The sequence below is a fragment of the Anser brachyrhynchus genome (genome assembly GCF_964034855.1).
Source record: "Anser brachyrhynchus genome assembly, chromosome: 12".
NCBI lineage: Eukaryota > Metazoa > Chordata > Aves > Anseriformes > Anatidae > Anser > Anser brachyrhynchus.
Genome location: NC_137707.1, coordinates 17,280,619 through 17,296,009, shown reverse-complemented (window position 1 = coordinate 17,296,009; position 15,391 = coordinate 17,280,619). Strand labels below are relative to the sequence as shown.

Here is a 15,391-nt window from a genome sequence, read left to right as displayed (position 1 = left end):
TTCTCTAAAATGGTGGTTCTTCCACAGACACCCTTTACATACAAAAATGTTTACGTACCATACACAGAAAATATTTTACAGTAACAAAAGATTAGTCACATTAACTTCATGATAATTATTCACTTGCAGAATGGACGATGTAAGAATATTACAATTATTGAAATAGTATAGAAGCTTGTTGGAGAATTGCAGTGTTCCTGACTACATTGTTACTAAGCAGAGTGATTAAAAAAAGGAGGTAAGGAACCTAATGAATAAGGCATCTCCATTTCCAAGAGCTCCTTTAGATATGAATATAGAAGGAAAACGGCCTAATGTTTAGAGAAAGAATGGATATCAAATATCCTTTACAGCGTGCACTGTAAATCACAGGAGGACATGGAAGTCCTTCCTTTCTAAAGCACTACTTTAAAAAGTTAAGAGGAAAAAAAAAAAGAAAAAAGAAAAGAAACAAGCAAAATATGAAACTACAGTAGGGTATATATAATTTCTATTTATGTCCTTAAAGAGTTAGTATATGTATTAAAAATGTGCATGCTGTAAAACCTTGGGGTCTTAAGAACTCTTCTTGTTACAACCATGTTACCAATAAACACAGAAGCTATTCTTAAACCAGCTTGCACATTAGGAATATTATGTTCTACGTCACATTCCCCGTACTAATTCTTTTAAGGAGTTTTGATTTCTTCAAAATAGAGAATTGGGCTTTCAAATAAAGAATTTTGCAAATGGATTAGTGATTGGTGGAACTCATGTTCACAGTAACAACTGAAGTAAAAGATGGATTAAACTAACTGAGAGCTAATATGGAACTGAAGGTTTGTTTTTGTTTATTTGTTTTGTTGTGTTTTGTTTTTGTCTTAACTTCTGGCTTTGGTTTTTGTTTGTCAATGTATATCAGAGCACTTTAGCTAGAGGATTTTGGGAACTGATGATAACTAGAATGCAAATCTGGCTATAAATTAAGTTTCTTATTCTTCTCTGAGATAAAGTAGGTGTTTGAACAGGTTTAAACAATATATATTGAAAAATATAATCACAAGAGACTCAGAAAAAGTAGACAAATATTGTCATCTCAAGTAAAATAAAACTTCATTTACCCCACTACTACAACCATTTCTTTTAGTAAAGTGGGACTTTTAGTATTACACTATTTTTCTTCTCTGTACTGTTGTTGACACTCTCAGAACCATCTTCAAAGCACCGTACGCTTTTGTGTGGTGTAAAACCAGTATGCTTCCAATTTTGCCATCAATCATCTTTAATAGCATATGCTATTAATGTAATTTTGTTATTGAAGATTCCTAAGTCTATTCAGTGGTTTGCACAAGACAATTATGGTTTTTGTTACATGCATGCAGGCAATCAGATAGCGCCTTTTTAAATTAGAGCAATTAAGCATGGTCATTATAAATGGTAGATTATTAAAAAAAATCATGAAGTGTCAATATGACATTCTTTGATTTAAAATAAAACGGCAGCAGAATGAGGAGAGATGCATTTTAATTATTTCATTTCAAAGTGTATTTGAAAGATCTTCTTTATGAAAGCTTTCTGATGTGGGGAAATGTTGTCCATAGCTTTTACTGGGCTATGACTGGTTTTATAGATAATTCCTAAAATCTTGAAAATCAGCAGGAAACTTTTTCCAACAACAAAGTCCCCTACATATTTATTAGCATGTATAAATGTCCTTTACACACAAATTATATATACACGCACACAAATCAGATTCATGCAGAATAACTCCCATCTAAAGGTAATTTTGAAGGGTTCCTGATGTATTTTACCTGGTTGTTTTTTTCATACTGTGTAATAGACAAAACTGTTGATCATTCCATTCAGACTGAAAAAAGGAATATGTACATACTACAAAGGTAAAAGAGTGTTCATTAAAATCTCAGTAAAAATAATTTTCTCCAGAACAGACAGAATCTAACAGTATCTCCCCATTTTAAGGCTCCTGCTAAATTTATCATGTGATAAGCAGGAAGTGCATGAAATACCTTTTAGCTATTCACTCTTTGGTTTTAGTCAACAGGAACTAAAATATCAACAGACCCCAGCGACGTCCAGTTAGGGAGTATCGGACTGACTTTGCTGTATGCTTTCCATTCACCTACTGCACACTGAAAGAGCTCAAAGTCATTAAGGTGTTCGCAGTATTTTTATTTTTATTTTTTCATTTTTTAAGTGGCATGAGATCATTAGCAAAACCACTCCGGGAGTGATGTCAATCCTTTAGTGACAAGAACACACAGCTACATGGGGGTTCACTCTCATGCAACAAAAAGTCACTGCAGAAAACCTCCACACAAAGTGGGTTTCCAGAGGTTTCAAAGGTCTGAATCCTCCATCCTGACCTCAGCTTAACTCATTGATACAAGGTAAATCCAGAGAAACGGTGTGCCAATTAGAACCATCAATAGCAGTGGATAAGAGAATGACAAGATGTTTGATTTTCTCTAGATACCATTAGATGTTCTTAAAAATAGCTGGTTCTATTCTGAAAACAAGACTTATGACCTACATAGACGTTATGTATCAATGTTGTAAATTAACAGAAGTGGACACATTAAAAAAGGTTGTTTTTTTAATTAAGTTTTATACTAAAGATACAAACGTTTAAAATAGAAGCTTAATAATGGTACTTTGCCATTGGAAAATGTGAAACGCTAGATATCATTATAGTAGTGCATTCTGTGGAAAAAAATCTACTTAAAACCTGACAACTATTCAATTCCAATACTGTGCAGTATTATACAGAAAAATAATTAGGAAATACAGTCACTGTTCAGGTATAAACAATTTTAAGTTTTTTTTTTTTTGGTAATTGTTAAAATGCAAAAAAAAATCAACACTGATACAGTAATATCTTTTTAGTCAACATTAAATACATTTTTACATCTTTGTATAACAATGAAAATGCAACAAATTATGCTTATTTTTGGCATAATAAGCTAAACAGTGACATTATTTTGTCAGACCACTTATTCCTCTTTCTTCTTTTATCTTGCTATAACTGATTACTCCCTGTCTACCTTGGCAATATCCAATATTGGATATTGCAGATAACAAGAGTAAAAGGTAACAGGGTGATGCTGGTAATCATTAAAATTTATCACAAAATGTCATTGTCAGGGGTAGTTCCATGGTTTACTGTCCATACTGGCAATATAAAAAAAATACTTATCCAGTGTAAGTATTTATACTGAATTTAAGCTTGTGTCTAATGTATACACATTCCTACAGATAATAAAATTCATTTAAATCAAAGTTAATAGGTTACTATATATTATTGGATAGCACACCATGCTTTCAGTATTACTGTAGCTGTAGTTGATGAATGTCAGAAAGAGACCTAAAATTTCTGAGTGTTTCCCTCCTTCCAGGTCTTAGCTGGCAGAAGTGTGAGGAATCCTAACAGGCATATCTGGTTCATCTCCATGTCTGATGAAGTTTGAAATATGAACATGAACTATGATGTTTGATAGCTTCTTAGGCCCAGATGTCATGAAGTACAGTGAAACATCTGCAAATTTTGACATTACACAGACAGTATGAAAGACCTGTTAAAACAGCTTAAAATATGGTCCAGAATGCTACGTATAGTAACTCTCTCAGTCCAAAATTTCTGGCTGTATCCTGTAGATGCTTGGGTACAGTTAAGGTAAGATATTTATAATCATAGTGCTTTGTAACTTACTCTTCTTACTTAGCCTTCCTGAATGCAGCAGACTGAGCAAAGTAAAGAACTGTTTATAAACTACAGCTAAGTTCACAATGCAGCCATTAGAAGAAGCCTGGTATAGCTGCAGTCTGAGATGTGTATAACAATGAACGAAGAGAAATGTTTGAGGGCAATGGCATTTAACATGCTACTGAATATGGATAAGATACGGTTCTTAACTCTTAAACAAACACTAACTCTGATTACTAAGAATAGTAAAGAATAATAAAAATTGCCTTACACATACTTTGCACTTGACTGCAACTGATAACCACAACCTGCCTGGGGCTGATATAAGAATTCTCCTTCTCCCACCTCGGTTTCCATCTCTCCCATCCCAAAAGGAGTCATCAAGACCTGAAGAATCCTCCTTATGGGATCTGTTTTCTACCACTGATGCTTCAATCATAAAGGCTAATGTCATTATTTTATTAGTATATTAACCTTAGTGGTTAATACTATTTGCCTTCACTTTCATTGTACTTGCTTTTCCTTCAAATATTAAGAAAGAGCTCCTGTTCAGAGCCAGCACAGAACTCTTCATAGACTGATAGTTATTAAGAGTATTTCACAGTTTCTCAGGTTTGCTTCAGTTTATGTTCAGCAAAAAACAAAGCCACCTACAGAACCAAATAGGCAAACTTCATATAAAAGTAGAATCTGGAAACAGGTGTCCAAAGAATCCCTTTTTCCAGGAGTGTGTCCCTCAAATACAGACATGCTGGAGAGCATATAAACATAGTTATATATGGTATTTCAATACCACACATTTCACAGAACTTACTATGATTTTCTGCCAAGTATTTTTCTGTCATTTAATTTAGAAAACTTCTTGTGGGGATCAAAATAAGTGAATAATGCAGCTTTATAATATCTTAAAAATAAAATAAGTCTAAATTACCTTTTTTTTTTTGTTAAAGAAAAGAAACAAATATGAAACATTAGACTTTCACCCTCTTATTGTGAAAGAGCCAAACATGCTACCATTTTGCATTTCAGGCTGGCAAGAGTTTTTGGATTGTTTATTTAAAGAAAGGTAAGGAGCAGAGAATGAGCTTCACAAAAGCACAGAGAAATAAATTTGATTTTCTGATAACGGTGAGTTTCAGAACTGCTCCCAACTCTAAAAGTGAAGGAGTATGTGAAGATTCTCAAGTGTGTGGAATAGACAAAGAAGTTCTAGCTGGGACAAATGATATAGGTAAGTAACAGTATAAGGAATAAATCTATGTGGGATATTAAAAAGTGTCGGAAGAAATATCCCCTTCCAACATAGCACCTCTCTGCACTTTGGGATCATTAATTCTCTGGACATAATTGTGAATATATTATGTCCCATCTTGGTAAGTAGTGTTTAATCCATTTTATAGATTGATGATGTCAACTATATCTGACCTTACTAGGAGCAAGCCTCATATAGACTTCTGACTTGTATCTACCCATCACCTTAGATCTTCAGTCCTATTTTCAGAACAAAATTCAGAAGAAAATATTCAGTACAAGTAGATTTTTTCTGCATTGTTTAATTTGAGATATTAGGGATATGAAACAGCAGCAAGAAGTTGGAATATATCACCTATATTAATGAATGTTTCAGATCAATTTAACCATAACTAACATATTTTCTTAATGACAAATCAATATCAAAAATAATGAAGTAAGATTTTGTGCTTTCCCAGAGTCTTTCTAGTCAAACAGGGTTGTCTTGCATTATTTATTGGCTGTAAGTACAACTAAATCCTGTTGTGGCTTACAGTACAGAATAAGTACACACCAATTCTTTCTTCTGCATTCTTTCAAGAGTTACACATTTGAAAAAAAAGTTAATCTTTATGCCAATTAAATAAATTAAGAACTTCAAACAAAGCTAAAAATAAGCTGCAAATGCATAAACTATTTTAATTTTCTGTTATTGGTACAATTTTCTAGGTACATCTACGTTTCCTCCACATGATTTTTCTCTTGAGCCCATGACTATATACTAAGGCCAAGAATCCACCCAAATAAATCGCATTTATGATAACTTATTCTGCAGCCATTTTATAATTTAAAAAGTCATACAAAATAGCATGAAGCATTGCAGTAGAATCTACAAGCACAAAATCACATGTACTGTACAAACAAGAAAGGAGAAGTTCCTCTTCTTGTGAAAGCTTTTTAACTTCAGAGTGACAGGTGGGTACTTTGGATAACAGAGCAAAAGGTAACAGGGTGATCATTAAAATTTATTTCAAAATGTAATTGTCAGAGACATGGTCCTATTTAGTGGGCCAGAGACAGAAGTATTTATTTTCTTTCCAATACAGCTAGCTGAAATGAGTCTTCCCTAATGTCTATATATACAATTTAATTTCTGACTTGGAACGTACTTTTGACTGTCCCTCATAATAGCAGCAAAAGCTTTTTTTCCCTACAGGTAGAATGAAAATTGGACAAAATCAGCTAATATTTGGAGATTTTTGTGAGAAAAACAAAAGGCACAAAAAGAGGAATTAAGCAAAAATGACGAAGGAGGTTATTGACATCAATTTTGCATCATCCAAGCTGGGCATCACCATTCCCCAATAAAGGCAGGGATGACAAATGTCATCCATTGAAACCATTGGTCCAGCAAAAAAAAATAAATTAAAGGGGTCCTTCAAAGGGAAAAGAATTCATTTCTGTTGAACCCAACAGTTATCAGTGTGCGAGTACAGTTAATTAGAACTGCAGGCAAGCATATCATTGAGGCTATGAACCAAAAAAGCAATGATTCTAACAGTATGTGGAATGACGTGAATCAGGGCATGCTGTACTGTACCAAGGACAGGCAGGAGCCGGTTTGCTGGGCAGCATTTTTTACTATTAGAACCCATATGAAGGACTTACACACTTGTGGGCATGTGCACTTGTGAAAATGTATTTATGAAATGGTATTTTGGAAACAACCAACCAAAACACACCAATATATATATACACTTATGCCAAATAAAAATATATTACCCTTGTAATCAGAGGGAGAATGACAAAACTGATCAGAGGCTTCAAACAGCAGTAGGGATACAGTACAGGAACGGGAAGATTAAGAATCCAAAGAATGCATTTAGAGTCAACTGCTAACGTAGGAAAAAAAGCCTTGCTGAGGTTTTCAAACATATTAATTACTACAGTTACTCTTCCAGATGACTTTTGTCCATTAAAAAATATGGACACGATAATAGCAAAAAATAAAAGCAACATTGTTATATCTTTCTGCATATTCAAGACTTCATTTTTATTTACATTTAAATAATTGAAGCTTACCTACTCAGAAGTATCGGAAACTTAACCAAAAGTGAAAAAATAATAGATATGCTATCATCAGACCAAATAGATTTGCAGTTTTCTATAAAAGACTCAGAATGTTATCAAAATAAATAAGGCTATAAGCAGAATATGGATGGCTCTTTATAGGAATTAGCAAAAAAAAAGTCGTGTTTCTGTTTTTTTCCTTTAATAAATACTTTATAAAAATTGGATCTTTAACACCACTTAAGACAGTACATCCAATCACAAAGTTATATTTAATGTCAAAATATGCTTGCATATTATAAACTCAATGTCTTTAAGTGGTAGGTAAAGATGAAAACAATGACTTGGTTTTTGGAAGGGGGGGGGGAATTGCAAGCAGCAGTATGTCCATCCACAAGGGGCTATGCTAGGGTTACCAAGCTAATTTAACTTGTGACCTGAACTAGACTCTTGAACCCATTCTTTCAGAGGTGAAAAACCAGGGTATTAGGCTTGATTCATTTAGAAGTGCTCTACCAACATAATGAATGTTTTTAATAAGATCTACAACTCTACTGGGAAAACAGTACAAGAAAAGCCCAAGTGCTCCTTTAATGTTTAAAACTTGATTAAATATTTACAGTAGCATAAAACTGAAAATCAGCAAGCTCCTCCCTAACTTGATTGCATCAAATCATGTTTATGGCAGCCTATGAAAAATAAACCTTACCATTACTAGAAACAAATACAAAAGCTAAATTCACGTTTACATTTTGTGTCATCTTTGTCATAGGCTTGTGTGCTTTTGTCCACATGTGCATGATTCCGCCCACTCATCAAGGAAGAAACAGGACTAGATATACTCATGTCTACTAAAAACACTATTTGCTTTCTAAATACTGTGGGATATTTGAGAGAGAATACTTATCCCCCCTATATTTTTTCTGAAGAATTATTTTTGATATTTATCTATCAACCAGCTATTTTCACTTTGTTTTGAATTTTCAGATTTCTTTTGTTGTCCTTCAGGGTAATGAATGTAAGCTCCTTTGACAGAAAACCTTTTTTTTCTCAGCTGCCCCCTCATACAGCACACACAACTTGCAATTTACTTCAGTACAGGCTCTAACCAAGCATTCAGGTGCTGAGGCCTTATCAGCATGGCTTAGGAGGAAAATGTTTCTGTGAAAGTCCACAGACCTGAGAGCAAAATGGAGTTCATATAAGAGATTATTATGATTGAAAGGGTTTATAATCTCAGTGTATCAGATAGAAATTAGTGAAAGATCATAATTTTATAAATATAGAACTGAGACAGAGAAAATGATTTGAGCAAAGTTGTACTATAACCCAATGTCCTCTGCAAATGAAACATCTATTCAAACACCTGAACAGGTGTCAGACTTAGCAATGTTGTTGAAACTACAAAATCCTTAAAAAAAAAAAACAACAAGAACAAACAAACAAAAACCACAATTTTCTCAGGAATGGATTAGTGTACTAAAATAAATATTGGTAAGTAAAAAAAAGAAAATAGCAGGGTTAGGTCTTTGCAAATGAAGTCACTAACAAAAGAATTAGAAGTGAAATCACTGTAGTAATAATAAAACAATTTGATTCTATTTTTGACCACAACATCTGGCATCTCTGGGGAGTTAGCTCTTTAGAATGACTGCTTCTAGGGCTTTCAAAAAGCTAATTGTTATGTTGAATCAATTTTGAAACCTGCACATTCCCAAGTAGCGATACAGCTATACATCCCCACAAGCCTGTAACACACTTAAGCAAGGACCCAACAAATCCTGAGAACACAGAAAACAGGAATCCCACAGTTTCCATGTTCCAAGGCACTCCTCAGGGAAAAGTCAGAAAAACTGATGCTTCTTTCACCCTCTAAATCAGCTGCTGGAAAGCCACAAAGGCTTTCCTGTATCCTGCCAAAAGTATATGGAAGCCAGTATGTTTCCACAAAAACACAAATCAGCTAGCGAGACCAGTTCTTCCAACCAGTGGTAATATTAATAAGAATATTAATAAGAATAGGAGACAAAACAATCTATTTCTTAACTGTATGCTTTACAAAACCAGAAGCAAGCAGGGTGATTGACTAAGCAGCACAAACCACCAAGACTATGAAATCAAGACTCCTAATCGAAGTCAAACTGTCATTTTGTGCAAGTTGTTAACTTCCTCATGCCTCAAGCTTCCCAGATGTACAGTTTGGCAAAAATACATTTTCAATGAAAAGCAGATGCTCTTTCAAAAAGGTGAGCTCTCAAGGATAAATAAGTAGTTTAGATTTTACTACCTAAAAGATTTCTACAACTACAATAATTAGACTATTTTGGTTTAGTTTTAGAATTGGGGCATAAGTAAGAATTCCTAGAAGGAAACCTATAATTGCTAGCCACCTTTCATTCATTCATATAAATATGAAGTGCATATATAATGCACTGCAAAGCAAGCAAACTGTTCTTCATGAATTACACTACTTTGCTGTAGTTTTCAGCTTTATGTACTCAGTTACAAATTACCATCTGTACCATGTATGTTAATAGCTAGATGATAGTATTCATACATACAGGCAACCACATTCCATCTGCCGTGCAGTTAGGCCACCCATAACTCAGTCCCACCTTTAGACAAAACAACTGCTGTTTACTCAGACTGACAATGAAATTAAATGATTGATGTCACCAGCAGCTACCATTTAACATTCAACCAAATGTGCGTTTAGCATTTAGGCTTCACCTGTTCCAGACATAAAACAAAATTGACTTTTTTCACTGTGATCACTTGTAGAAAAGTCTGACTCAGCTGCAACTTCGAGGAACCACCAGAGGAAAGCTGCCCCTCACCCTCCACACCCTTCAGTTGCGTGTTTAGTAGGTATTTACTTTCCCAGAAAAAAAAAAAAAAACACCTGTCTGTTGCGTACAAAGAGATGTTAAAGTATTCACAGCCTTACCTGAAAATAATTTAAATTTACCCGTATGATAAACTCACATTTGCAACCAATGCATATTGTGATGCTAAAATAAAAGCTTATTTTATAATAATAATGAGAAATCTGATATTGATACACACCAACTAGCACTGAACTCCTGGAATCAAATAGAGTCCCTCTAAGGTTTCAATGCATTCTTGGAAAGCAATCAAAGGCCTCTTTTTCCATAAGTTTGTTATTTATAGAAAAGCATTTGATTGTTGCATTGAAGTGTGCACTCTATGCGTAAAAAGGTGTTTATGGGTTTTAGTACAGTATAGTTAATACCCAAGCAATACCTAGCCCTTTCATAATAAAGAACCCTTACTGAGAGGGTATATATTGTACTTTTCATCAAATGTACAGAATACAATTACATTTGCTGGTGGTCTATAATGTAAAACCTAGTTGAGCCGGCCTATAGCTTATAGATTTGTTGTTTCACATACAACATTTAAGAACAGTTACATTTTTGTACTCAACTGAAACTGAAGAGTAAGATTTGAGAAAAACATTCATTCTTTGTTTCAATGGACCCTATGAAAACTTGAAGAATAATTTAAAATAAAAGCTACAATGCTCAGGAAATAATATATTCTTTATGCTAGTTAGGGGCAGATAATTACACATTTTCCCATAGACAAAAAGCAAATAAAAGGTGCAAAGAACACAAAGAACAGACCTTCATGCACACAAAAGATATGGTCACTTTAAGTACAAATGGAACAAACATGGACTTAACAAAACCCTTATCCACATCATAACTTTAAGCATCCTATGGGCCATGCAGGTGACAATATTTCAAAAACACAAGAGGAAAGAACCACCCACAAAATTAAAATTAACAAAACTAACAAAATTAACAAACAAAATTAACAAAATTAAAAACTCCATTACAGTGAAATCCTAGGAAAGCATTACCTGTTCCTGAACATTCAGAATGAAAAATTGAACACCAGTTCACAGATTCTCTGATATGAATAGAGATACATCTCCAATCATGTAAAACCTAAAGCTTAATGTTACATTTAAGATCAGTAGGTGAATTAGAAAAACAAGGTTTCACAGCTTGCAGTTTCACATAGTCCTGAAGTACAATTTAAATAACATGCACTTTTTTTTTTTTTTTTTTTAAGAGTGGAGCAGAAAAAAGAATCATAGAATATCCCGAGCTGGAAGGGACCCATAAGGATCATCAAGTCCAACTCCTGGCACCACACGTCTACCCAAAATTTTAGACCATGTGAATAAGTACACAGTCCAAACGCTTCTTAAATTCTGGCAGGCTCGGGGCAGTGACTACTTCCCTGGGGAGCCTGTTCCAGTGTGTGACCACCCTCTCAGTGAAGAGCCTCTTCCTGATGTCCAGTCTAAACCTCCTCTGCCTCAGCTTAATATCATTCCAGCAGCTCTGGTGACTTTAGTCACTGGTGACTAAAGAGAATAGATCGGCGCCTGCCCCTCCACTCCCCCTCGTGAGGAAGCTGAAGACTGCGATGAGGTCTCCCCTCAGCCTCCTCTTTTCCAGGCTGAACAGGCCAAGTGACCTCAGCCACTCCTCATATGTCTTCCCCTCTAGTCCCTTCACCATCTTCGTCACCCTTCTCTGGACACTCTCCAACAGTTTTACATCCTTTTTGTACTGTGGTGCCCAGAACTGCACACAGTACTCAAGTTGAGACAGTAATTAGAAATTGCCAAATTAGCAGTTCCTGAGATGCTTCCTTTTGATACTTACCAGAATTTAGCGTGGGTACTGGCTGACAGACAAGTTCCTAGAAGTGACACATCTTTTTAAAACATGCCTAAGCTTATCTAAGATTTAATGAGTTGTGCACCAACTGCATAAGAATAAATAAATTCTGATATGACCTACATCTTGCATAAATTTTGCAAAATTTACCTGCACAAAACAGGCATCTTACACTTCACATATTTCAATTCTGTCCATCATACCACAGCCACAGTTGAGCAAAATACTCAAGCACAGTAAGTGTGTCAGCTGGAAGGTCCCTCTTCAACCTCCCAGAATTGGAAACTGTGGCAGTGGTTACACCAGCACTGATCCCAAGTCTCAAACAATCCTGACAGGCGTGGTAAACTACATGAGGTGGCTACCGCTCAATTTAACAATCTTGATGCAGTTTTTGTACAAAAGCCATCCATACACCCACAAAACACATTTCCTTTAGAATTATTTTATAGTTAAGATTGACTGATATATTTAAACACTTTCCTTAAATCAGGCCTTCCAGAGAAACTTTACATAAAAACAAAGTGGATGACAGAAGAAAGCAGCAAGTACAATCACAGGTGTTTTCCTCCTGAAAGGCATTTTGTTGCATTCAAAGTTATTACATGAGACCAATTTAAGATAAAGAAGTGTAGAAGTTCTATAAACTCTGACACTTTTAGGCTATATACAAGCCAAATTCTCACTTACTTTAGTCATCATCTAAGTAATAAAATATCAGTAATAGATGTTTGAGGATACTGGAAGAAGTGTAATATTTATATGCATAAAAGCCATTTCATTCTGTAAAATAAACCAAATTAAGCAAATTTAATGTACAGTATAGTGAATAGCCAGGTGGACAACGAGCTAGATAATGTGAAAATGCCAACATAAACAGCCTCACCATCCAACAATTAAGTCAAGGAGAAAAGGAGATTCAACATCTAATTACAAGAAAGAACTACGAGATAGGTTACAAAGTCAAGAGTTTGCAAAGAAATATATTTTGGTAGAAAGCAAATTAGTAGCTTATTTGAATATTTTTGTTAGCATACCGAAGAGTCAAACTGCTGAATTTATGATAGAAAATTGTTTTAAAACCTCCTTTTAAAGAAAAATAAGTCAGGTGGAAAACAGCAATTTTATATATTCCCAAATTTTGCAAAGCTGATCCAGACCTCATCTTCCTGAAAAATCTGGCTAGACTAATTGTTAATTTAGACTGCACAAACCTTTTCATGATTTCAATACATACTGACTGCTCTGATCACAAACCTCTTCAGTACTTCACTAACATTAAACATACAAGCAGTTAAACAGGTGATTTAAGTGTCTTGCTGGGTCAGAGCCAGAATCTTCCGCACTCTAGGGGTGTATCCACCCCTCTAAAGTAGAAAAATATATTTACAGAACTAAACAGATCACCTTGTGGAAAGAAGCAGTCATTTAAAATGCATACCATGGTTAAAAAAAACTCAAAAATAGGTTAAATTTGATTATGTGCTTTTTTTTTCTGTGCAAAAATAAAATAAACTACAGTATGACTGCACAGGTATTTCCAAATCAGATGAGCATCTACCCCATGTTTCAATATGAAGTGCAGTAGGAAGACATAGACACTTTCTCTTGTGTTCCACTACTGATCTCAAAATTTGCTTAGAACCATTACACATCTTGACAGTTCTCCAACACTATGTTACTCTATTATACAGGTGAAACTTCCCATAAAAATATAGGTGAGTCCAGTTAGCATAATGACTTGAATAAATTATTTGCTTGAACTATGTTTCATAACATCCACTCTTTTCCATCTCTGACAGCAAGCTTCATTCAGACGAAGAAGTGACAACTCTCCTCAATCCAATGTTTGTTGTGGCGGTAGCAGGAAAACTATGCATTCATTGAGGTGAAGTGAGGAGGATGATAAGTTGCACAGGCACACCTGGAATTTGCACCAACTTAATTTTGTGAACTAATTCACATCCTTTAACATATTCCTACTCCTTGGTGACATGGATAGGTGCTTCCAAACTCATACATTACTGTTAATTTCAAAACACGTTTCAGCTAAGCATTTAATCAGATCAGGCAATGCTGGGTTAAAGAAATTCCTACAATACAGTTAACAGAAAAGATGATCAAATAAATATTTGCAACTTGACCAGCAAAGTTATCTTCTAGGATTAATCCAATCACAAAACAAAGCAATCTGTTTATACAGATGATTACAGATTATGCTATATTACGTGCAAATTTAGGTTGGTTTATGACTATTAAGAGATTACCTTTAAAAAAAATGTTTGCTAGTAGTTAAATATTGTTCTTGTAGAGAAACTCAGAATAAACGGATGAAGTGAAATCTGATAGAGTATGCATAATCCAACACACTGATATTGTACACAACTTAAGCCATGTGTTTGTACAGGAGAATATATTAAACCCCATCTGTTTCAACCATTTTTAATGTTATAAATTAGGAAAACATCAAAAATGTCAGGAGACAGCGAACACTTATTTGTTGTCTTTCAGCTCTATATTTATTAGACAAGTTTGTTATCAAACTATTCCTCCAAACATGAAAAGAACAGCAGGCCTTCTGGAAAACCAGATGGCTGCTGTGGTTTCAAAACATGTTCTGGAAGGGTTATATAGTTTACATTTTTTCTTTTTCATAAAGGATTGTGTGGGATGTGGCATGGTTCTCAGACACAAAACTCTTGCAAAAAAAGTAAAAAAAAAAAACCCAAGGGGTATGTGGGTGGTAGAGAGGGGCTACTTGAGGATACAAAAAGAAAGCAAAATTATCCATGTCAGTGAATCCAGGAGACCTTCCTGTAAGAAAAGAGAAACATTTCAGCTACAAAAGAAAAAAGTTACCACTATAAAGAAAAAATGCTTTCAGACTGCACAGTCTTAGACATTTCACTGGCTTTCTCTGAAACAGAAGGGGGCCCTAGACACTGAAATTAAATGGGGGAACAGAAAGAATAGCAAACCATCAAAAGAAATATGTTTGATGAGATGAATTACATGCATGTCAAGAGGAAAAAAAAGAAAAAGGTCAGTCTATCAAACTGAGAACATAATCATATTGCAAAAGGAAAAATGTTTAATAACATTTGGCTAGTCATTAAATCAACACGCAGCAGGAAGAAAGCACAAATACAAAAAGAACTCAAAGCCCAATTAAGGGAAGAATTAGAAAAAACAAAAAAAGAATCCATGACTAACTCCAGTACTTTGTATTTTTGTTATTTGCCATACCATTTCCTATTACAACCTCTTGTTTTGGAGCAGAAAAAAATAGACATTTTAAAAAGTATTTCCTAGGACACGCTCTTCATTCCTAAGACACTGTCTTCAGATAAGAAACAAAGGAACTTTAGAACTTGGATGGACTCTGGGATTGGGATGGCCAATCTTCCTTACCTTGAGTTTTATCCTTATATAATAAATAAAATTCAATTTAAAATGTTTTGACATATTTCTGTTACAGAATATGGATAAATCTCAACACTCCAAAACTGTCACAATTTTCTGAACAAGTCTATTTCTAAAATTTCTTTTAAAAGAATTAAGAAAAAATTTTGATATTGATGATATGACATTAAAAAAGAATCCCATAAAAATTCTTTCAGTAAGTTTTAGCAAGTTACTCAAATGTCTATATGATGATGTTCTATTTTAATGT

General features: G+C 34.4%; 1 protein-coding gene across 9 annotated transcripts in view; it reads right to left on the bottom strand.

Annotated features, from left to right (window-relative positions):
* The window catches only part of LOC308176757 (uncharacterized protein), a 320,082-nt gene that overhangs the window by 253,335 nt on the left and 51,356 nt on the right, over positions 1-15,391 (bottom strand). The window contains exon 6 of one of the 9 annotated variants that reach the window (XM_080552913.1): positions 3,484-3,532. The exons of 6 other annotated variants lie outside the window; for them this stretch is intronic. In XM_080552913.1, coding sequence (XP_080409039.1) covers positions 3,499-3,532 — 34 coding nt within the window. In that variant the 3' untranslated portion in view covers positions 3,484-3,498. 2 more of the 9 variants (XM_080552912.1, XM_080552915.1) reach the window with 2 other exon arrangements.